This window comes from Grammomys surdaster, unplaced genomic scaffold (assembly GCF_004785775.1).
Source record: "Grammomys surdaster isolate TR1022 unplaced genomic scaffold, NIH_TR_1.0 209, whole genome shotgun sequence".
NCBI lineage: Eukaryota > Metazoa > Chordata > Mammalia > Rodentia > Muridae > Grammomys > Grammomys surdaster.
Window position 1 is genome coordinate 1,007,517 of NW_021604654.1, and position 22,957 is coordinate 1,030,473.

Below are 22,957 nucleotides of genomic sequence, written 5' to 3' on the forward strand. Positions count from 1 at the left end.
GCTGGAGCTGGCTCTGCCTGGCTGGAGCTGGCTCTGCCTGGCTGGAGCTGGCTCTGGGTCCCCTCTAAGCCCCTAGAATACTATTGGCCCAGCAGCTGGGCCCCACCTTCGGCACAGAAGAGGAGGTCTGGAATGGCAGGAGCAAATGTGTTGCCTGGCAAAGGTTGGCTTCTTGGTATCAAGGGCTGCAGATTGGGTTGTGGACCAGCATGGCAGGGCATGTGTCTATTGTACCTTCCACGAGTCTGTTACAATCGGACATGGACATGAAGCCTGGATCTACCTCCTGCTAGCTGTCTCAGTTTCTTTCTCTATGGCCTAGGCTTGGTAAGGCCAGGCTGGCTGCAACAAGTGACTGCCAGTTTAGGAACTTAGAGGACCAAAACTGGTCATCTTATGTGACTAGAGGTTACATTTAACAAGGGTTAAAAAATAAGGTCACCATGGCCGAGCTGGTCTCTCCTGAGGCTCTGGCATTTGTCCCTGTGGAGACCAGCAACCTTGTTTCCTCCCTCTTCTCCAACCGAAGCACAGAGTCTCCCTGACTCTGCTTTGAGCCTCTGACTCTGTTTGAGGAGGACCCCACAGTGACATTGGGCTCCCAATAATTCATGATGGTTCAAGTTTCTCTGCTCAAGCCCCAGGAGGTGACGTGGCACAGCCCTCTAGGTACCTCGTGACACACAGTAAAAATTACAGTCCCCGTGCAAACTCCAGGTTCTGATGTGTGACACCCTAGGTCCCTGACAGCAAGGACCAGGTGTCCAAGGTCTAGGCCTCCTGAAGTCACTGGTGTCCTCAGGACTCAGTCAGAGGAGGCAGAGAGGAGGACATGGGTCTAGCCAGTGACTGGTTCATCAGTCACTAGGACAGGTTGCTGGCTTTGAACCAACTGCTGAGACAGTCCTTCCTACTACACTGTACAGCCCCTGTTACTCCCTTAGGGACAGTGAACACAGAGCTGGACTCCAAAGGAGGTGGGCCTTGTGTGGTGTGATCTGGTCAGGAGGACAGGGCCCTAAGACTGCCAGGCTGGTCAGACTTGGCAAGCACAACTCCCTGGCCACACCCAGGCTTCTACCAACACCCGGCATAGGACACTGACATGCCTATGTCAGTGTCCTATGCCGGGTTCTGTCCTTACTCTGCCCAGTGACTGGGACAGTGAAGTGGCAAGTTGGCTTGCTTGCATGCCTGTCACCCCACTGGGCACACTCATTGGGCTGTTTAGGGGAGTGCTCTTCCTGGAGGCTCAGAATACACTCACCAAATCCTACCTCAGCCCTGGGTGGTTATTCTGATCCTGGAGTGCAGGGTTGCGGGCTCTTCCCAAACTGCCTTGGTGTTTACAGCTCTGTATGGAGTCCCTGAGCCTGGTGTGACAGCTTTACCCCTCCCCCAAGGACATGTGGGGATTTCACCGAAATCCTAGCATGCTCCACAAAACTGTGTCTAAGGCTTGCACTGGCTCACACTCACGGATGTGGGCAGAATGCTTGCTGAAGCCACGGGAAGGGAAAACGGGTGCACATGGAGGGTGATGCCGAGGCTGGAGGACGTGATGACCCGTTCCTGTCATCCCAGAGCAGGAATGGCTGAGCCCATGGGAAGCTTAACACTAGACAAAGTCCCTGTCTCAAAAACAAAACAAACCAACAAATGAAAACATTAGGTGCTGGAGATGTGCTCTGGGAGGAGCCCCTGCCTAGAATCCTCCAGTGAAGGAGTTTGGGACTGGGCTCAGCCTAGAGTTCTGCCCTAGTAGGTGGAAAGGTCTGGGTTCCATTCTTAACCCGCTGGCAAGGGAGGCAAGAGATCCCAGGAGCCAGCCTGTTAGGAACTGGGCCACGTGATGCTGGAAGCTGAGGCTGTCTGCCTGGTGCTCCGCCTCAGTTCCTGTTTTTCTTCCCTCTGTAAGATCTCCGTAAGAGTTTGTTTGAACCTACAGCTCTGGTGGTCCCAGTTGGGCCTAACACCTTGGACAGTCCTAAGCCCTTCCACGTCCCTCGGGAGCTTGGGGTTGAGGGTAAGCCTAGGACCATCCCCAACCTTCCTGCCTGTCCTGCCCTTGTCTGTCCTTTACTCGGGTAGACCAAGTAAAGGACACCTGGCCAGCCAAGCCTAGTCTGGAAAGACAGAGGAAACAGAGGGTATCACACAGGCTTCCTGCAAGGATTTGTTTCCAAAGAGCCAGTGACATCCTCCTGGGGTAGAAGCTGAGCCAGTAGGGGAAGTCAGGCCTTCCTGTCACCCCAGCTCCCAACCCCCATGCTGGGGAGGCCTCTGAGAGTCCCACACCACTGGGAGCCTGGCTTGTAAACAGGCGGCTGGAGGTAGAGACTTGACAGCAGCTTGGCAGCTTGCCCGAGCATGGCAGGCCAGGGTTGAGTGAAGAACTCCCAGGCCCTGCCTGGTGCCTACAGGGTGGACATCCCCTTCCTGTTCCAACTGGCTGCCCTTTCTAGATAAAAGCATGGTAAAAGGCGGCTCCCTCTGAGTAACCCTGTAGACTCCGGGTGACTATTTGCAAGTTGGAAGACATCCTTGGCTGTCAACCTCACAGAACTGCGTGCACAGAGTTTGCACACACTGCAGGGGCCGCACACTCTAATTCTGAAGATTTAGCCTTGTGCTTGGGGAGGACTCCAGGAAGAAGAACCCAGTGTGAAGACACAGTTTCTTACCTCCCTGGGCTTCCTCGGTCACCCTCTTTCTAACATAGGGCTCCTGGAAGGAGTCTCACGACCAGGCTGGAGTCATGAGGGCACTGGTCTGGATTAGAGCAGAGAACTGGCACCTTAGTGAGCTTTGCAATCTGGCTTTTCTTCCCAGCATCTGAACTAAGCTGCATGAAACAAAACAGCTTAGAGCTAGTTGCTGCCATCAGTGTGAAGAGCTGACCCAGGTGGGCCATACTTGAATGTGGGTATCAGCCTCCTGAGTGAGTCAGCTGCATGCCAGAAATTTTTATATCATTTTGAGTTGTTAGCTTGAGATAGGGTCTGGCTAGGTAGCCCCAAGCTACAGAGGCAGGCAGGCCTCGTGGACACACATATGCCGCTACAGCTAGCACACAGGGGGAAGCTATTTCTCTTATATGTGTCCCAGGAATGGGCTCAAGTTATATTTGGTGGCCAACTTCTTTAACAGCTGAGTAGAAATCCTTGTTTGTATCTGCCAGGAAATGATTCCTCTGACTGCCTTGGGCTTCAGTTCTGTCCTCTGCCCAAATCTGTTCAGGTAATGAACCTTGTGCAGGCATGACAGTATCAATTAGAGACAAAATTTCTGCAAATGCAATCACTAACGACGACAGTGTGGCTTGGGAGCCAGACAGATGACTCAGAAGTTAAGCAAACCTGTTACTCTTCCAGAGAACCCTGAGTTTGGCCCAGCACCCACATCACCCTCTAACTCCACCTCTTCTGGCCTTCCAGGCACGTAGGTGCATACCGCACACTCACACAGACGAGTGAACACAAACACACAAGGAACTGCTTGCGGTTCATGAGGTGGAGGACGGTGGTAAAAACTTGTAGACAAACTACCCTGGAGACGGAAAAGTTCTTTGTGCACGGAAGCAGCCAAGGCAGCAGGCACAACGCAATCTGATGGTATCCGAACCTGAATCAGGGATCCCACCCCCTTCTCGTCCCAGCTATCCCCACCGAGGGCTCCGAGGACCCAAGAGGTTCAAGAGGGAGCCATCACGGACTGCAGAGCTGGACCATACATCAGTATTCTGGTTACTAGGTAAAACTAGGCGGGCTTGGGCACCCGGCTCAAGGACAGGGACCAGAACCTGCAGAGCACAAGATAGCGGGCCAACTGTGACAAGAGGAGGAGGCGGCCCCACGGCCCAAACTGAAGCCTTCAGTGCCCTTCTGCGCAGGCGCAAGCGACTCAGGACGCGGTGCCCCAAGCCTCTCCGTACAGTCCCTCCCCGCCAGGTCACGCAGCGGCATTCAAGTATCTTTCCACGCTCCGCCCCACCGTGGGAACGCGCAGTCGCACTTGACGCTTCGCGCGCCACTTCCCTCGGCGTCTCCCCTTCCTTCCCCTCTCCACTCCCTCCACCCCGCACCCCGCGCCGGCTCGGAGTGCGCAGCCGCGGTCGGAGTCGCCTCCAGGCTCACTGCGAGGCTCCACTCGGGTCCCCGCTAAGCTCCGCCCCTTAAGCGGGAGTGCGCAGCCGTGTTCTGCGTCCCTCGCCGAGCTCTTCTCGCAGCGACCCTCGCCGCCCCTGGAAGCTCCGCCTCCTCTGTTCCCTGAGAAGGGCGGAGACTGGCGCGGAGGGGCGGGGCAACTCCGGGGCCGCGCCTATAAAGGTGGCCCCGGCGGCCGCGCGCGCGGCTCCTCTCGGCGGCAGCGGCCCAGTGGAGGGGTCCGCGGTGGCGGCGGAGGCGGAGGCGGAGGCGGCGGTGGTGGCCGTGGCGGCGCTGTTCCCCGCGCAGTCCTCGGAGCGGGGTCCGGGCTGTGCGAGGTGAGGTGACGGCGTTGCGACCCCGGCCGGTGTCCGACCCCGGTGAGCGTGGCGCCAAGGGCGACATTTTCCGAGGGAGGAAGGAAGCCCAGGCCGGGCGCGGGAGCTCCGCCGAGCCCCGGCCGCCTCCGCCCGGCTGAGCGCCCCTCTCAGCCTCGGTCCTTTGTCTCCTCCGACCGCAGGGTCGCCTCCCAAGCCGTCCCCCGGTCCCCGCGTCCCCTCCCCCGCTGGCGGGGCCCGGACTGAAGATGGTGCAGAAGAGAACAGCCGAACTTCAGGGCTTCCACCGTTCGTTCAAGGTGAGGGGTCCTGTCCGGGGGGTCCCATTGCAGTGGCGGGTGTGACGGATAAACAGAGCCCGCCCGGGAGGCCGGTGCAGGGCCTGGGAGGGGTGCTTGCATTGGACTTCTGTGCTGGAGGTGGTGGTGGTCAGCAGGCCGCAGCCCTGGCCGCTGCCGTCTAGTAGCTCTCTGTTCTAGGACCCCACCCCCACCCCCAGCCCTAGGCGTGTGATTGGTGGCTCTGTGTCCCTTGCAGTCGGGCTGATCACCGACCCGACTTATCGTTTGTTTCTCCGTGTAATCCTAGGCAAATCTAGTGTTTCTGTTCCTTGCAACTTTCAAGCCTGCCTTGTGCTGGTTGGGAGAGTCAGTAAGCTGCAGCCTTGCTTCTTAGCTGGCTACTGACTCTTCATGAACTACCCAGGCTCCACTGTCATCTGTGGCTGTGTCCCTTGCAGTTTCTCAGCCTGGTCTCTCCTACTTCTGAATGTGGTCCCGGGTGAACTTTACATTTGTCCCCTGCAATATGTGGTTGCTGCAGGCTACCTCCTGTCCCCAGCTACCTAGTAGCTGTCTCTTCCAGGACCTACTCCCACCCCTGATTGGTGGCTCTATGTCTCTTGCCATCAGCCTTGTCCCTACCTACTGTATTCTGTATGTGTTCTCACTCTATCTGTGTCCCCTGGCTTGGCCTTGTTCCGGATGGGAGCATGTCAGCAGGCCACAGCCCTGTCTTACCCACTACTAGCTCTCAGTGTCATGGGCTCCCCTAGGTCGGCTTGTGATCAGTGGCGGTATGTTCCTTACAGTCTCAGCTTCATCCCCTACTTCTGTATATAGTCCCAGGGAAACCCTGTGTCTGTCTACTGTAGTCTGGAGCTGGCCGAGTGCTGGCTGCCTGGGATCAGCGGGGCTGAGGCCTTGTGAAACCCTTTGGCACATGGTGTGCTTTGCCCACTACAACCTCCACACTTGGTGGTGGCCTGTGGAGACCTTCCCTCGACACCCCAGGTCCAAAGTGTTATTTCCTATCAGAACAGGGAGTTTCTGTAGTGTTATTAATGGTGGCTGGTTGAGTCTTATCTTAGATGAGTGAATGTGGGGGTGGTGAAGGTGGGCCAGTGCTAGGCAGAGCCCCCCCTCAGGGCCTGTCCTAAGGGATGCAGTGATGTCAGCCTGCTCACCCCACCCAGAAGGATGGATTATGTAATGGCTTCCTGGGGCAGGGACCTGTTGCCCTGTGGAGAAGGCAGGATTGTATATGTGTGTATGGCTGCACCCCTGTGGGAGGAGCGTGCAGATAGGGAAGAATTCCCAGGCCTGTCCAGCCAGTGCCCGGGCCAACTGCCCCACCCCTGCCCCAAATGCCTGTTCTCCTTGGCCAGCTTGCTTTGGGGGCTGAGCAGGAAGGAGAGCTGGATCCGAGAATGTCACCTACAGTGTTGTTTTGCTCTCCTGGGTCTTTGTGTGAGTCTAGAGGGTCAGCAAGGCTGCCAAAGCAAACCCTAGCTTTCTGGATGGTTCGAGCTGCCTCCTGCCAGGCCTGCTGACTCAAGGCCCTCAGCCAGACCCAGGGGAGGCTAGCTAGACCAGGCTGGACTGCCCACACAGCACTTGGGACTGCAAGCTGCCCTCTGCGTGGCTACTGTGGGGCTCTGCACAGAACTTGGACTGTGGGGAGGCCTGGCTGATAGGCGGCCCTTCAGGTGTAATGTCAGAGGTTCTACTGGGCCTGTCACCCTTGTAAGTTTCCCAGAGCTGGGGATAGCTGCTTCCTGTCCCTGTCTCTCATCATGACAGTCCACCCAGAGGAAGGTCATCAGGCTATGGCCATGGAGCAGGTGCCCTGGCTAGCCTTTGGTCTCAAACCTGGTTTACCCTCCCTTCTCGTAGCACGTATACCCCACCTTGTGTAAAACAGGTGGATGCCCTGGGCCTTGAAGGCACCAGGTTTTCTCAGAGCCCTGGGGCTGTGTGCTCTCTTCCCCATGACCTGCTAGGGTGCCCCCTTTTGTGCCAGCCTACTAGTGGTGATTCTCTGCTGGGGGAGAGCAGCTTGCAAGGTGTGCCAGCGTTCCGTCTGTCTGCCGCTGGTCTCCAGGTGTCTGCTGTATCCCCTTGGGGCCTCCCTAAGGTTTTTGTGGAGAGACTTTTCTCTTGTTAGCCCCTCCCACTGGACATCCAGAAAGGAGTGTGACTTTACCCCATCCCCCACATCCACTTACAGCCTGGGCCTTGTTCTCTGGCTGGGTTGTTCCCGCCGAAGCCTGAGTTTGCTTCAGGCTCCCAGCTCGAACACCACACCACCAAGGTGGCAGCAGCCATCACGAGGAAGTGTTTTGTTTCAGTGTGCTCCTGTTCAAACCAGGTTTCTCTGGCCTTCAGCCCCACCTCTCCTGAGCAGTCTTAAGGTCCTCCACATGTCTGGCGGCTGAGTCCTTTGGTGTCCTACTTGAACTATAGGTATGAATTGAACCCTGGTCACCCAGAGAAGGATCCTTAGGCTGTGGACGGGGCATGGCCTCGTATGTACTCTCACACCAATGGGTGTGAGCCTTGCATGTGAGGCCCCTTACCAGTGACTACATGTACCAAATTGGTGGCCCCTGGGGTAGGCAGTCCTCCAGAGATAGGAGGCTTTGGACACGTAGAACAAGTTGAAAAGGTCCCTGCCCCTGACCTCTAGAGCCTCCCCGCATTTACATTCACTGGAGAGCTTGCCACATAGGGAGGAGAAGTGGTGATGTCCTGTGCCACAGGGAAACTGAGGCCCGAAAGCCAGGGGTGTGGTCCTGAGATAACCTAGGAGGCTGTGGGAAGACAACCTGGCAGCCGTGCCCCAGGCTGTCCTGTTGCTGCCCCACCTTTGATCTCATGCCTGTCCTGAGGTCGGCCCTCAGTCAGCTGGCTGGACAGGCATTTGCCATGCTTCCCATAAGCAGAGGAGGCGGGCCTTGTGGCTCGGACTTCCTGTCAGCCCCAGGGTGGAGAGAAGTTCACGTTCCCTACAGTCAGGAGACAGGGTCCCTTGTTGCGGTGGACATGGCTGGGTCATTCTCTGTGGGGTGTCCCTGGCCTCCTACCCCATACCAGTAACAAGAGCAGGTGACAGCCTCATGGCCCACTGTCTCCTCGTAAAACTAAAGCCCTTGAGTCGGAATTGTATGGACTCCACTGGACTCTGCCTCCACAGTACCCTGCCACTGAGGCCCCTAGACACTGAAAGCCTGTGTGCTGGGTGAGGAGGGGTCAGTCACAGGCTGCTGCAGCCTGCATCCCTGTTGGGTGGCCAGCTGGTCCTGGTCTCAGCACTGGATGGAGTGATCGCTTGTACAGGTTGCTGCGTATCTGGGGCTTTCTGGGAGAACAATCCTGAACATGTCCCCCTTCCACAGGGGCAGAATCCTTTTGAGCTGGCCTTCTGCTTAGATCCCACCCAGCACGGGGACTCTGACTTTAGCCCACAGTGTGAAGCCCGACCTGGTGAGCACCCAGGAGCTGGACAGGATATTGGGGGGGGTTGTCTCTGGAGAAGTAGGCTAAGCCAGACTATATACCATCTGGGTCTCTGTTCTCTGCAGACATGCCTTCCAGCCAACCCATTGACATCCCAGATGCCAAGAAGAGAGGCCGGAAAAAGAAGCGCTGTCGGGCTACCGACAGCTTCTCAGGCAGGTTTGAAGGTGAGCCGCAGAGAGGCGCTGCTTCCTCTGGGGAAAGGACGGTAGGTTACAGCCCCTCACCTCTTCCTTTGCATCCCAGATGTCTACCAGCTGCGGGAGGATGTGCTGGGGGAAGGTGCCCACGCCCGTGTGCAGACCTGTGTCAATCTGATTACCAACCAGGAATATGCTGTCAAGGTAAACTGGGGTCTACCCCCCAGAGACCGGTGGCCTTTGAGTCCCCAGATGACAGCTTCAGAAAACCAGTGTCTAAAAATGGCCCTAAGACTTGTGACTCAGGCCACCCTGGGAATCCAGGTCAGACCTAGAGTCACAGAAAGGCACAATGACAGCTGGCTCTTGATCACTCCATGGTTTGGAGGCTAGCAAGCCCTAGCGTGGCTATGGAAAACTGGAAACTTATGTCAGAGACCATGCTGGCCTACCTGTTTCTAAGGCCGGCCTCTGCCTCTAAGGATGACTGACCTAAAGGAGCTTACAGAAGTTGAAAAACTGGCCCAGCACTGACGTCCTGAGGTGCTGTGAGATTGGAGAAACCCAGTGCAGATCCCCAAGTGTGTCTGCCACTCCTGAATAGACTAGAGCCCTCCCAGGCCCTGGTGCAGCCTACTGACCCTATAGGCCAGTCAGTCACCCCCATGTCCAGGGAAGCCCGGTGACCTGTCTGGGAGGGGCTCCCTCCCTGGTTAGTGGCTTCTGCGTCTGAGGGTAACAGGAAGAAGCAAAGGGAAGAGTTGTATCTTTGAAGTTAGGGTGCCGGGCGGTGGTGGCGTACGCCTTTAATCCCAGCACTTGGGAGGCAGAGGCAGGCGGATTTCTGAGTTCGAGGCCAGCCTGGTCTACAGAGTGAGTTCCAGGACAGCCAGGGCTACACAGAGAAACCCTGTCTCGAAAAACCAAAAAAAAAAAAAATGAAGTTAGGGTGTCAGAGCAGTGGTCGCTGTCCCTGGGCTCCCCAGGCAGGTACTTGGTTGATGGCTTTCCTCCTCCTGACCCTGCAGGGCAGCCTTGTCAGGAGGACGGTAGCCTGAGCTGTCCTAGCTACATGGGGCTTCCCACTGCTGGGCCAGCGTGATGGCTCTCAGGAAACTGGGGTCGGTGGGGGGATTCCTGGTGATGTCCTCAGTGGTCGTTGACACCTGGGGCAGTGAGAGGTGATGACAACAGCACAGGAGATTGAGGATGGAGGCTGGGGTGGCTGGCGGCCATTAAAAACACCCAATGGCATAGGTCCTGAGGGGACCCCAGGGAAGGCCATTCTCCTACCAGGAGGGATAGCGGTTTCTATGGAGCTGTCCTCAGTCTCTTCAAAGGTGGGGGTGAGGTATATTAGTTTGATCTACCGTGTTTGGGCCACCCTCCAGATCTGGCTCTCAGTGATGGAAAGCCCCATCAAACTGGAATGGGTGTTTATTACAAGTTAACCAGGACAGTGTCCTACCCCCTCTGCCTGCTGAATTAGGGGCTGTTAGGGTGTCCACCTGGGGAAGGGAGAGCCAGGGGTCCTGGGACTCCTTTGAGAGAAAAGGTTCTACAGGGACAGCACCTTCTAGGCCTTCTATCTACCAGGTGCAGTGGAGCTGGCTGGCTTCCTGAAGTTTGAGACCACTGGTCTAAGCCAGACCTAGGCCCATGGTGCCAGGTGCCCAGTCTGGTCTGGAAAAGACAAGGCAAAGCTTAGTGTACTGGCTGGGCCAGCAGCCAGGGGGCAAAATGCCACCTTGTTGCATGGGTCATGTGCGAGTTGACTCTGCTTGGCCCTGCCCTGCTGGGGCAAGGGCAGCAGCCACCTAGAGGAGAGGACTCCTGGTCAGGGTGGAGAACTGCTGCTTCCTCTCTCTTCACCTGAGCTATTCTGAGCAACAGGGTACCCTGACAACACTGTAGTCTGACTTCTAGCAAGTTCCAGGCCCAGGGCTGCCGAGTTCATCCAGGGTCCAGGCGGCTTGCCGACTCCTTGCCGGCAGCTCCTCCAGGTGTGTGTCCTTCCCTCTCCTGTAGATCATTGAGAAGCAGCTGGGCCACAGCCGTAGCAGGGTGTTCCGGGAGGTGGAGATGCTCTACCAGTGTCAGGGGCACAGGTAAGGAGGCCTGCCGAGGACACAGGTAAGGTGGGCTGCCCAGGCCATCTGGCCAGAGCCCGTCACTTCAGCAGGGCACAGGCTGGGCTCAGGCAGGAAAACAGGCTTTCTGTGGCCACGTGGCCCCATGAGGGTGTCACCTCGCAGGCTGGGCAGCAGGTGCTGAGGGCCTCAGAGGGTCGCAGTTTCTTCTCTATCTCCTCCCCACTCAGGAATGTCCTCGAGCTGATTGAATTCTTTGAGGAGGAAGACCGTTTCTACCTGGTGTTTGAGAAGATGCGTGGCGGTGGGTACTGCTCGGGGAGGAAGGGCGTGACGCCGCGCTGGGCGCTGGCTGCTCCGTAGAGCTGACCTGGCTCCCCCTCCTACACAGGGTCCATCCTGAACCACATCCACAGAAGGCGTCACTTTAATGAGCTGGAGGCCAGCGTGGTGGTCCAGGACGTGGCCAGTGCCCTGGACTTCCTGCACAACAAAGGTGTGGCAGGGACTTGGGGGCACCCCGGGCCTGGTTGCTTTACAGGTGCCCACACCTAACCTCCCTGCTTTACCTCCTTAGGCATCGCCCACAGGGACCTAAAGCCAGAGAACATCCTGTGTGAGCACCCCAACCAGGTGAGGCTGCCTGACCAGCACCCCACCCAGGCTGCACTGCCTTTCCATGCCAGGCAGCAGAGGCCGCAGGGTGTGCGGGCCGGTTCCCACAGTGCCTGTCGTGTTCTCAGGTCTCGCCAGTGAAGATCTGTGACTTCGACCTTGGCAGTGGCATCAAACTGAACGGAGACTGCTCCCCCATCTCCACGCCAGAGCTGCTCACCCCGGTGAGGGCGGTAAAGGCGGGGCAGGCAGGCAGGCAGGCAGGCACTGGGCTCAGGTGCCAGGCCAGCTCTGCAGCTTTCCCCAGCCAGCTTGGCCTTCCGCTTAGCAACAGCTGCTGGTTGGCTGGGCGGGGCTTGGGGTGCAGTCAGCGCCTACTGAGCTGAGGACGTAGCAGCAGCCTTTGATTGGCTGAAGGTGGGTGTCTGTCCTGACTTGTGCCCTCCCCACAGTGTGGGTCAGCTGAGTACATGGCCCCTGAAGTAGTGGAGGCCTTCAGTGAGGAGGCCAGCATCTACGACAAGCGCTGTGACCTGTGGAGCCTGGGAGTCATTCTGTACATCCTGCTCAGTGGCTACCCGCCCTTTGTGGGCCACTGTGGCAGCGACTGTGGCTGGGACCGCGGGGAGGCCTGTCCTGCCTGCCAGGTATGCCCTGCCTGCGTCCCCTCCTCTCCCTTCACTAGGCCTTGTCTCTGGGCTCCCTGGAATGAGAAGTGAGGTGCTAAAACAAGGGGCCCCAGGCCAAGCCATTTCCTTTTCTTTCTGAGCGCTGTGCCTGTGCTGTGTGCGTTCACTGCATGGGAGTGTGGGGCCTGGTGAGGTGCCCAGGGGGCGGAGTCACGGGTATGGGCATCCGTGTGTGTGTGTGTGTGTGTGTGTGTGTGTGTGTCTCTGTGTGTCTGTGTGTGTATGTCTGTGTGTGTGTCTGTGTGTATCTGTGTGTGTGTGTCTGTGTGTGTGTACATGTGTGTGTGTGTGTCTGTGTGTGTGTCCGTGTCTGTGTGTGTGTCTGTGTGTGTGCTGCAAATGAAACTGGAGTCCTACAAGAGCAGTGGTGCTCTAAGCACAGCAGAGTCCCCTGTGTGCCTGTCCCCATCTCTCCCACACTCCGCCCCTGTGCATATCACTACCCTCCTTAGGCATCTAAGTGGGGCCAGGTCTGTTCTGGGGTGACTTTCCCACCTCCGCCCCCAGAACATGCTGTTTGAGAGTATCCAGGAGGGGAAGTACGAGTTTCCCGACAAGGACTGGTCCCACATCTCCTTCGCTGCCAAAGACCTCATCTCCAAGCTGCTGGTCCGAGACGCCAAGCAGAGGCTGAGTGCTGCCCAAGTCCTGCAGCACCCCTGGGTGCAGGGGGTGAGCCTTGGGGTCTGAAGAGGAGTGCAAGGGTCACCCCTACACTTCTGCTGGCACCAGGTTTTAGAGCAAGCATGTAAGAAGGGCCTAGCACTGGGTGGGAGTAGTTCCCAGTGGGGCTGTGAACCCCTTCCCTTCCCAACAGAGAACTCAGCCTTCCCACTCTCTTGGGAGACCCTGTCCTCTGGGCAGCTTGCTCTTTCAGTGCAGAATTGGTATCCCTGAGAGGCACCAAGCTGGCATGGCTCACACCGTTGTGGGGACAGTCTGCAGGGGGCATATGGACACACAGACTGAGGACCTGTGTGGGTGGGATCTGCTTATCATGAACACTTGGTCTGGCGTTGCCCAGGCCCCTCAAGTGCCATCTGACCCCCTGGCCTCTTCTTGCAGTGTGCCCCAGAGAACATCCTACCGACACCTTTGGTTCTGCAGAGGTAAGGCCTGGGGTCTTGGGACATGAAAGTGTTTGGGCTTTTATTTTCCTGGGGTACTAGGGCTCCTAAGACATAGCCCTGCAGTTGCCCAGGAGGTACTTAGCACTGAGCCCCTGAGCCTAAGTGGGGACCAGGTTCCTGAGCACTGTTATGTAGGAGGTGACCCAACAGCTCCAATTTGGCATCTTGGCACCTGGAAGGGCCCAAAGTTGGGGTGAATACCCCCAGAGGGCTACAGAGAAAGGTAGGTACACTTTTATGACAGTGACCCATCCTACCCCAGGAACAGCTGTGCCAAAGACCTCACGTCCTTCGCGGCTGAGGCCATCGCCATGAACCGGCAGCTGGCCCAGTGTGAGGAGGACGCTGGGCAGGACCAGCCTGTGGTCATCCGAGCTACCTCACGCTGCCTGCAGCTGTCCCCGCCCTCCCAATCCAAGCTGGCCCAGCGGCGCCAGAGGGCTAGCCTGTCGGCCACCCCTGTGGTCCTTGTGGGGGATCGCCTGTAACCCCCACTAGCCCCTTGTATATATGCCCCTGCCCTTTGGGGCCTGAAGGCTAGGGACCCAGACACCCCACCGTTTGCCATCCCAGGTGCCAGCTCAGCTGGATCCTCTGGGGTGTGGGCATCTGTTGGGAGGTGTCTTCTTTTCTCCATGTCCTCACCCTGCCCCTGCCCACTTTGGCTTTGTTTTGTTTGTTTTTCTTTTGCCGCTATTGAAAGCAAGTGCCCCGGAGGAGGGCGGAGGGTTCAGGCCGCTCAGCCTGCACCCCACGATGCTCGCCCGTCAACTGTGAAGGCCCTGCCACCTGCACCCCACCTCCACTCCAGCCATTCTGCTGTCTTCCAGGGCTGGGGATCCCGCAGGGACAGCAGCCCTCAGTATTGACAGGGACAGGCCCTCCTGGTGAGCAGTGCTGTTTAGCCTCTCCTCACCAGAGCACCCTTGGGTCTAGGGTGGGGGCAGGGCTCCCTGTGTTGGATAGAGACCTCTGGGGGGCAGGTGAATGGGGACAGTGCACTTAATTGACCCCTAGTCCCCATCATGCACCTGCAGTGTCCCTTGGAGGGTTGACAATCAGAAACCCCTCCAGCTGCTCAGCTCCTTGCTGTGGGAGAGGCCTGCTGCTCCCAACCCCACTCCCCAGGGGCAGAGCTGTGGCGGACCCTGCACCCAGCCAGCTCCACCAAGGCAGGAGAGGTGCTGGACAAGGCTCACATCAGCAAATATGGGGTCCCCACGTGTCTCCCCCCGCCCCCAGGGCACCTGAGTGCCCCTTCTCAGGGCTCAGCCTGACTATGACCACATCCTGCCCCTGGGACTGGAGTTCCTAAGCTCTCCTAGCTACGTCTGTTCCCCCGAGCTGAGGCCAGACCAGGGTCTTCTCACTTTCCCTCTGCCCCCAGAGGGCAACGGCTCAGGTGTGCCTGCTTTCAGGAAAGGGTCAGACCTGCCTTGGTCCCCTCTGGACACCCAAGGGAGGCTGGGAAGGGAAGCAGTGGCCTGCAGTGGCCAGCCCTAACTGCCCAAGGCCTGTAGACTGTTTCTAGCCCAACTACTATGCAATAAGACTTCCCATTTTCTCCATGGCCCTGCTGGTCGGGGGCGGCTGCCAGGAGCCAGGCCTCTCTGCCCTGCAACTGCTCAGGTGTCTACAGGGCAGCCCCTGGCCTCAAAATCCTTGGTCAGGATTGTTTATCGAGTTTAGTTTAGGCTTTTTTTTTTTTTTTTAAGAAATAATTTGACTTGCTTCCCTGTTCTTGAAGAGTACTTGAATGTCAGGGTCTGGTGGGTGGGGGCCTGGGACACCCACTGCCCAGCATCCTCCACCTTCCTCCCTGGTCTCATAGGATTGTCACAGTGGAGGTGACATGCCTTCTCCAGTCCTGCCCCACTGTCCCGCCTGCCTCTGTGGATGCATTTCCAAAGAACCCCTGGAGGGTGGGGGCTCCTAGGCACCTGAGTCCTCCCACAACTGTGTGACTCAGCCCCCTGCAGGTTCCTGAAGCAACCTGACTGGACAGTGAGCAGCATAGACACCCCCCCCCCAAAAAAAAAAAAAACAACCAGGGCTGTGATTTCCTCAGTCTCTCCAAAGCCGACCTGGAGGAGGGGTCAGACCCCTTAACTGTGAATGAGACACGATCCTGGGGTGGCCTGACCCCAAGCCATGCTGACATCTAAAAAGCCTGTTGTAGAGTGGGGACATGCAAGCCCTTTGAGCTCCATCACACCAGGTGAACTGACCTCTCCGGACCCCCTCCCACCAACTGTCAACGCCAGGATTTTGTATTCTGTTTTGTAAGGATTTAATAAAAGTCATTTGAAAATCTGCGCACTGACAGCAGCAGAGGTCAGCTGCCCACAGGTTTTGAGTCGCTGGTGCTCTGGGCTCCTGCACACCCCTCTTGGATGTGTCTCAGGGAGGTGACTTCTCTACAGAGGAAACAAGGCTACAGAAAAACAAGCATAGGGCGGGGACCCAGAGGGGCGTGGTTTCGTTCCCCGTGGGCGGGAGGTCTGGGGGCGTGGCACGGGGTGTGGCTAGATTCAGAGTCTCCGGAAGCCCAGGCTGGCCTTACTCTTGTGTAGTGGACGAGGACCTTGAATTGCTATTTACCTTCTACTTCCAAAGTGCTGGGGTGACCAAGGTCCAAGGTGCCCAGACTTGGCCCAGCATGCGGCTCCGGGCCTGTGTGTATCCAAGGGAGACCCAGGTGGGAACGACCGCACTGCCAGAGGCCTGCAGCCCTGAGTACCACTCCCGGATTCTCCCACACCAGGATTTCCCTGTCTCTCCATAGACAGACGGAGAAGAGGGAGGGCTCCACCAGCTTCGAGAAAAATCACAAAAATAAATTCTCGTGCAACCTCTCCTAGGACGAGCTGTTCCTGGCAGGCAGCAGAGGACAGAGAGCGGTCATCGCCAGAGCTGCCCGGGCCTGCTGGGGCGTGGTGCCACCTGGGAGGGTTAGGGCTTGGCGTGTGGCCCCTGAGCTCAGGGAGACTGGGAGGGGCGGGGTCTTGGCACAAGCCAGCTCAGTGGACAGAGAGGTGTCCAGCATGGCTGAAACACTGTAAAACAAACAAACAAACAGTGGGCCTCTGTTTTGCTAAGTACACGACCATCTCAGTTTGATTCCCTGGCCCCCAGAAATTACCCGCTGACCTACTCACCCACATTCACGGCATTAAGTAAACGAAAAAATACATGTGTTTTGCTGGATGGCGGAGTGGGAAACAGGCAGGCCGATCTCTGTGAGTTTCAGGCCAGCCTGGTCTACACAGTTGAACACTGCCTCAGAAAACAAACACAAAACGGGTATAGTAAGTAATTTCTTGTGAGACTGTGAGGACTCTGAGTGGGACCCCCCCCCCCCAGCAGCCCTGTGGACTCAGGCTGACCAGCAGCCTGCAAGTCAGCCAGCCTGACACAAGCAGTATCAAATGACAAAGAAGTCCTGTCTGGAGCAAGGGGGAAGATGAGCAATGACCCGAGGTTGTTCTCTGATGTCCACATGAACCCCTGCCCAAAACACACAAAAATGTGCACACACCTGCCCTCTCAGTAAATAGATAAACGTCACATGATGGACCAAAGACACTCATGGTGCCATCAGTGAAACAAACATATTTCAGGATAGGTGGCAAATGGTCATTATGGCAACATGGAGGCCACCAGAGGAAGGTTCTCCTTTGATGACAAAAGCTGTTTCAGTGACAGAGAACATGGAGATCAGAGTGGAAAGAGGACGTGGCTCGGGAGAGGTGCTCTGGAGCCCAGACATGCTGAGGGCCCAGGAAGACAGTGGAGGGTGAAGTCTTTCAAGAAGAACTGAGAGTTAGGACGGTGGACAGTACAAGTCACAGCCTGTAATCACAAGCTTGCACACCCAGTCTGCCTACAGCTTCAGGCCAGAGGGGCTCATGGGAGTGAACAGCAGAGTTAATGAGAGGAAAGTAATTAGTCTTCAGTCACCAAGAGGGAGCTGGGGAAGGAAGGGGCTGGAGTCTGGGGCCCTGACGGTGATGAAGACCACAGGAGTGAGGGTGTCGGAGGCATCCAAAGGTCGTAAGAGGAAAAGACTGATGAGAAAGAGGCCTCCAGAGCTGCAGGCAGGGATGCAGGGGGCCTAGACAAAGGGATCAGGGAGATGCCTGAAGACTGGTGGTGGCTATTCCTGACTCTATCTCTGAGGTACCCCCATTAAGCAAGAGTCACCAAAAGGGAACTGGAGAGATAGCTCATCGGTTAGAGCACTGGCTGCTCTTCCAGAGGTCCTGAGTTCAATTCCCAGCAACCACACGGTGGCTCACAGCCATCTGTAATGGGATCCGATGCCCTCTGCTGGTGTGTCTGAGGACAGTGACAGTACACACACACATGCATTCATGCACATGCGCATGTGTGTGTATAGTCTTTTTAAAAATTTTAAACAAACAAACAAGCAAAAGCCACTGGCCAGTGGTAGCGCATGTCTTTAATCCCAGCACATGAAAGGCAGAGGTAGGGAGATTTCTGTGGGTGGGAGTTCAAGGCCAGCCTGGTTTATAGAGTGAGTTCCAGAACAGCGAGGGCTACACAGAGAAACCCTGCCTCAAACACATAAGTAATAATGATAATAATAATAATACATTAAAAAAATAAACAATAGGCCTCCATGCTGGCTCACACCTGGGTTCCCAGCACGCAGGAGTCAGAGGCAGGTAGATCTTGTGAGGTGCAGGCCAGCTAGGACTACACAGAAAGACCCAGCCTAGCTTATCCAGGAGCTCCAGGTTCCATGAGAGAGTGGAGAGCGACTGAGGGACAATGTTGGCCTCAGGGCTTCACATGAGCATGTGCACACGAGTACACACGCACACATGAGTACACCCTTACACATACACGTGAGTACACATTCACACATGAGTACACACATGCACACAGTGTTGACCTTGGGCCTTCACATGAGCATGTGTACATGAGTCCACACTCACACACAATGTTGGCCTCAGGTCTTCACACTCACATGAATACACAATACACACTCACAGGCATACAATTGTCTTTCCTTTTTTTATTTTTATTTTTTTTTGAGCCCCGGCTGCCCTGGAACTCACTCTGTAGACCAGGCTGTCCTAGGACTCAGAAATCCGCCTGCCTCTGCCCTCTATGTGCTGATATTCAAGGCGTGCGCCACCACTGCAGGACTAAAAGTCATTGTGTATTGGAACTCTAAAGTGGCTTGTTTGCATGTGTGCCTGCTGCAGGGTGCATGCAGATCATGGAGGCCAGAAGACGGCTCAGATCTTCAGACTCTGCAGTTGCAGATGGTTGTGAGCCATCATGTGAGTGCTGGGAATCGAACCCTGGGCCTCTGGAAGCTCCTAGCTGTCTGCCTTAAAAGGGTGGATCAAGGAGTCTGGAGAGATAGCTCGGAGGTTAAGAGCAGTGGTTGGTCTTCCAGACAACTCGAGTTTAATCCCCAGCCCAGGCACATCAGCTCACTACTGTGTGTAAATCTAGTTCCAGGGGATCTGGGATCCTCACCAGACATACATACATATGTGTGTGTGTGTGTGTGTGTGTGTGTATATATATATAAATATATATATATATATATATATATATATATATGGGCTAAACACCAATGTACATAAAAAAATAAATCTTGAAAAGAATTTAGAATTTAAAAAGGATGGATTATATAATATAAATACTGAAACAAAACTTATGTCTGCATACACAGTAAATATTCAATAAATAAAACGTATTCTATATATTTGGGTATTTTCCTGCATCTATGTCTGTGTGTGCCACTGTATACAATAACTGCAGAGGCCAAAGGGGGTGTCAGATCCCCTGGAACGGGAGTTACAGGTGTTTGTGAGGTGCCATGAGGGTTCAGGGAAATTTATCTCGGTCCTCTGAGGGAGCAGTCAGTGCTGTAACCACTGGGCCACCCCACCAGGCCTTTGTCAAGGAGAGAAGCCTGAATGCTTAGCCCTCCTGGGTTCCGTTCCATTTTTTTTTTCTCCTCAGAGTTGTTTTAAGCGAACTGTGATGGACTCAAGTTAGAGTAGAAGAAGGACTGTTCTCTCTGGCCAAAGCCTGGAGGACAGGAGCCTAGGTTAGACCAGAAAGGTCATGTTGCTCGGCAAGAGTCACCTGACCTAGGTGACTCTCCATCTAGATTTTGGTTGAATGGTGAGACCTAGGGGTCCTGGGTTTAAATGTCTAGCTATTATCCGTGGGGCACCCTTCTTTTCCTGGGATTGCTAACAAGTTTTGTAAAATTTATTTTTGCAACTCCTGCTGCAGAGACTCAGTTTCCCCATGGAGAATGTGAGGGTAAGAGTACTTTCTCTCTGCTCCCTCTGTTTCCCTTTCGTGAAGCAGCAGAAGGCTGGGGCTCTCTCCACACTGTGGGGCTAACAAGCCTGAGCCCCTCAGAGCACAGCAGCCTACCCAGACGCAGGCACATGAGTACAGGCTGGACCTAGCTGACATGACTGATTATTTTGGTGTTTTGATGGACACCAGTGCCTCCTGCATGCCCAGTGTGTACTCTTAACATACCTGAGCTTTACACTGTAAGTTGTCCCCAAGAACAGTACACAGAGCCCTGGAGCCTTCATTCTGGTGCAGCCAACAAAGCTTTCTTTATTTCCTCTGGAGAGAAGGAAAAGCAACTTCGAATCATGCCTGGTGACACAGGCTCACTGCATCATCTACCCAGGTGGCTGAAGAAGAAGGGTTGTGAGTTTGAGTCCAGCTTAGGCAACTTAGTGAGACTGTTTCAAAATGAAAGGTTAAGAATAGGTCTAGAGGTGTGGCTCAGCCCTCAGCATGTGCAAAGGCCCTGGGGTCTACTCTGCACCTCACGTGTGGTGTACTGAACTCTGGGGAGATTGTTCCTCACACCACATGAGGACTGGGGTTCAGAATCCCAGCACCCATGTAAAACTCTGACTTAGTAGCACACTCCTGTAACCCCAGGGCTGAGAGTGAGAGACAGGAGAGTCCCTGAGTCTTCATGGCCAGCCAGCCTAGCTGCCTCTGGGAGCTCCAGTTCCACTGAGAGACTTTGCCTCAGAAGATATGGGGGCAGGGAGCAGGCCGTTATGAGTACTTGCAGGGGACTGGGACTGGCTTCCCAGCGCCCACACTGGGGTATCACCCAGCTCCAGGGCCTCCTCAGCCTCCTCTTGGCCTTCTTGTGCACACACACATAAATAAGACATAAATATGCTTTTTAAAGTGAATCAGGTGGAGAGACGCTAGCAAGGCGGCTCAGTGGGTAACGGAGCCTGTCCCTGAGGTTCCTGTCCTTAGTTAAATTCTTAGAGTCCTTATGACTCCTACAAATGTCCTTTTACGTCATTGTCACACTCATGCCATGGTCTGGTGCCACTTTAATCCCACACTCAGTAGGCAGAGGCAGAGGGGGCTCTGAGTTCAAAGCTAGGTTGCTTTACAGAGTGAGTTCCAGGGCAGCCAGAACTATGCTGAGAAACCCAGTCTTTAAATAGATAAGCAGAAAGACAGACAAACATTTTCTATAGAGAAAAAGAAAGATTCATGTTGAGTCTCAACCAAACATTTCTAAGGCCTGGCTGTGACCCTATCCTCCAGAAGGTGAAAGAAACTGCTGGAAGATCAGGAAGAGACATGTGACTTCTTTTTCAGTTCAAGTACCAATGCATGTCTCACTGAGGAGGTTCTCTAGAGCCTCAGCCGTGCTTCTGGAATGTTCTGGAATACTCTAATGTCTGAGAGACACGTGTGGGTGATCCAACTGGGCAGTTTCCTGGCATGCAGAAGATTGAGACCAGCAATAATATTTAACGCCTGAGGGGCGCAGGTCATCTCTAGAGCACAGCACTATGTTCATATGGCACACGGGGGTGCTCTAGCACTTAGGGGGTGGGGCAAACGGGAAAAAGAATTAGACAGCTAAAGCGATGGAAGCTCCTGCAGGGCCTCTCGGCTTGCAGCCCTCAGTCTCACACTCTTACCTTAGCCTCCCGAGCTACAGTCACAGGCAGACATCACCACACACGGCTGAAGCAGAAGCTCTTCCTCACGCTCTTGAGTTTGGTGCCTGGGCTCCTGGGATTTAAGCTGTCAACAGAAAACACATAGTTTTGTACAATTTTGTTTTCAACTTTAGAATGTGTCAATGACAAAGACCTCACCTCTGAGCCATCTGCTCAGTTCTTCCTTCATGTCTTTGTATACTTTTGTCACTTTATTGTCTTTTAAAATTACTGATTTTGAGCTGGAGCGATGGCTCAGTGGTTAAGAGCACTGACTGCTCTTCCAGAGGTCCTGAGTTCAACTTTCAGCAACTACACGGTGGCTCACAGCCATCTGTAATGGGATCCGATGCCCTCTTCTGGTGTGTCTGAAGACAGCTACAGTAACAGTGAATAAATAAAATCCTTAAAAAGAATTACTGATTTTTTTTCCGAGACAAAATAAAAAAGAAAGAAAATCAAGTTATAAGAAATGATATAAGGATAATTGTGTGTGTGTGTGTGGTTTTTCAAGACAGGGTTTCTCTGTGTAGCCCTGGCTGTCCTGGAACTCACTCTATAGACCAGGCTGGCCTCGAACTCAGAAATCCTCCGCCTGCCTCTGCCTCCCAAGTGCTGGGATTAAAGGCGTGCGCCACCACCGCCCGGCTACTAATTGTTTTTCTAATTCTAACTCTGTGACGGACGTTTCGTTTTCTGTGTTGAATGAATGCATTAAAACGAGTTCCACACTGATAGCATATATCTAACACAAAGAAGCTCTGCAATTTCCTGTCCAAATACCTGCTTTGACTGTATACTATTCTACTCCCATTGTTGTACAGACCTCGGTCTGATAATTTTGGTATATAATGTTTTAATTTATTTGCAAGTATTTAAAAATATATAATGAAGTTTATTTATAAAAAAGCAAAAATAAAACCCTGGAAAGCAGAGAGCATGTTGGCAGAGTACGCCCTCTAGAGGCCATGAGTAGGGTTGATTACAGGAGAGAAGAGAAGACACCGGAATTTACAAATAACCTTCAAAGACGCTGGCAAAGGCCTGGCGGTGGTGGTGGCCTTTAATTAAAGGCGTGCTGCCAACCTTTAATCCCAGCACTTGGGAGGCAGAGGCAGGCGGATTTCTGAGTTCGAGGCCAGCCTGGTCTACAGAGTGAGTTCCAGGACAGCCAGGGTACACAGCGACACTCTCCGTAAAACTGAGCAGACAGACCAGAGGGAAGGATGACTAGTACTAGTGGTGCAGCTCAGGGAGGAGCCCCGCCTACAATCCCCCAGTGAGGCGCTGGGGGCGTGGTCCGGGAGGAGCCCCGCCTACAATCCCCCAGTGAGGCGCTGGGGGCGTGGTCAGGGAGGAGCCCCGCCTACAATCCCCCAGTGAGGCGCTGGGGGCGTGGTCCGGGAGGAGCACAGCCTTGAGCTCCACAGTCATCCCCTTCCACAGGTAACCAAAGTCTGCATCCTAAAAATAAGAAACGCAGAGGTTCTTTAAAAGGGAAGAGGAAGGAGCATAAAAGGAATGTGCTGGGATCACAGAATCAGCCTCTGTTTGAAGTGGTTTCTCAAACAGCCTAGACAATTTCCTGTGCATCCTGTGCCTTCTGTGGTCCGTTGCGTTTGTGTTTTCCTCTTTGAATATTGTCTTCAAAAGGTTACTTGTCCTAATGTCAGGTATGTCTGTCTGCCCAGTTGTTCGGTCTCAATCTGTGCTCACATATGGAGCATACTGCCCACCCCATGATGTGCTGAATCTAGGTTTCCAAAGATGTCTCCCAGGATTGCAGGACTTGCAGCTGTGTCACCTGGTGTTCTCTCTGTCTCTCTGTCTATCTCTCTGTCTATCTCTCTGTCTCTCTCTCTGTCTCTCTCTCTGTGTGTGTGTGTGTGTGTGTAACTCTGGCTATCCTGGAGCTTGCTATGTAGACCAGCCTGACATCATACTCGCAAAGATCTGCCTCTGCCTCTGCCTCTCTGCCTCTCTGCCTCTCTGCCTCTCTGCCTCTCTGCC

The 22,957-nt window shown here is 54.8% G+C and overlaps 1 protein-coding gene across 1 annotated transcript; it reads left to right on the forward strand.

The window, feature by feature from the left end:
• Window positions 1-4,446: 4,446 nt before the first annotated feature.
• Mknk2 (MAPK interacting serine/threonine kinase 2) lies at window positions 4,447-15,269 on the forward strand. The gene is made up of 14 exons (XM_028771591.1): window positions 4,447-4,525; window positions 4,666-4,782; window positions 8,160-8,247; window positions 8,346-8,447; window positions 8,527-8,624; window positions 10,449-10,528; window positions 10,741-10,814; window positions 10,902-11,006; window positions 11,088-11,143; window positions 11,254-11,349; window positions 11,578-11,772; window positions 12,322-12,486; window positions 12,880-12,923; window positions 13,207-15,269. The coding sequence occupies exons 2-14, from the start codon at window positions 4,732-4,734 to the stop codon at window positions 13,430-13,432; spliced, it is 1,380 nt and encodes a 459-aa protein (XP_028627424.1). The 5' UTR covers window positions 4,447-4,525; window positions 4,666-4,731; the 3' UTR covers window positions 13,433-15,269.
• Window positions 15,270-22,957: the final 7,688 nt, after the last annotated feature.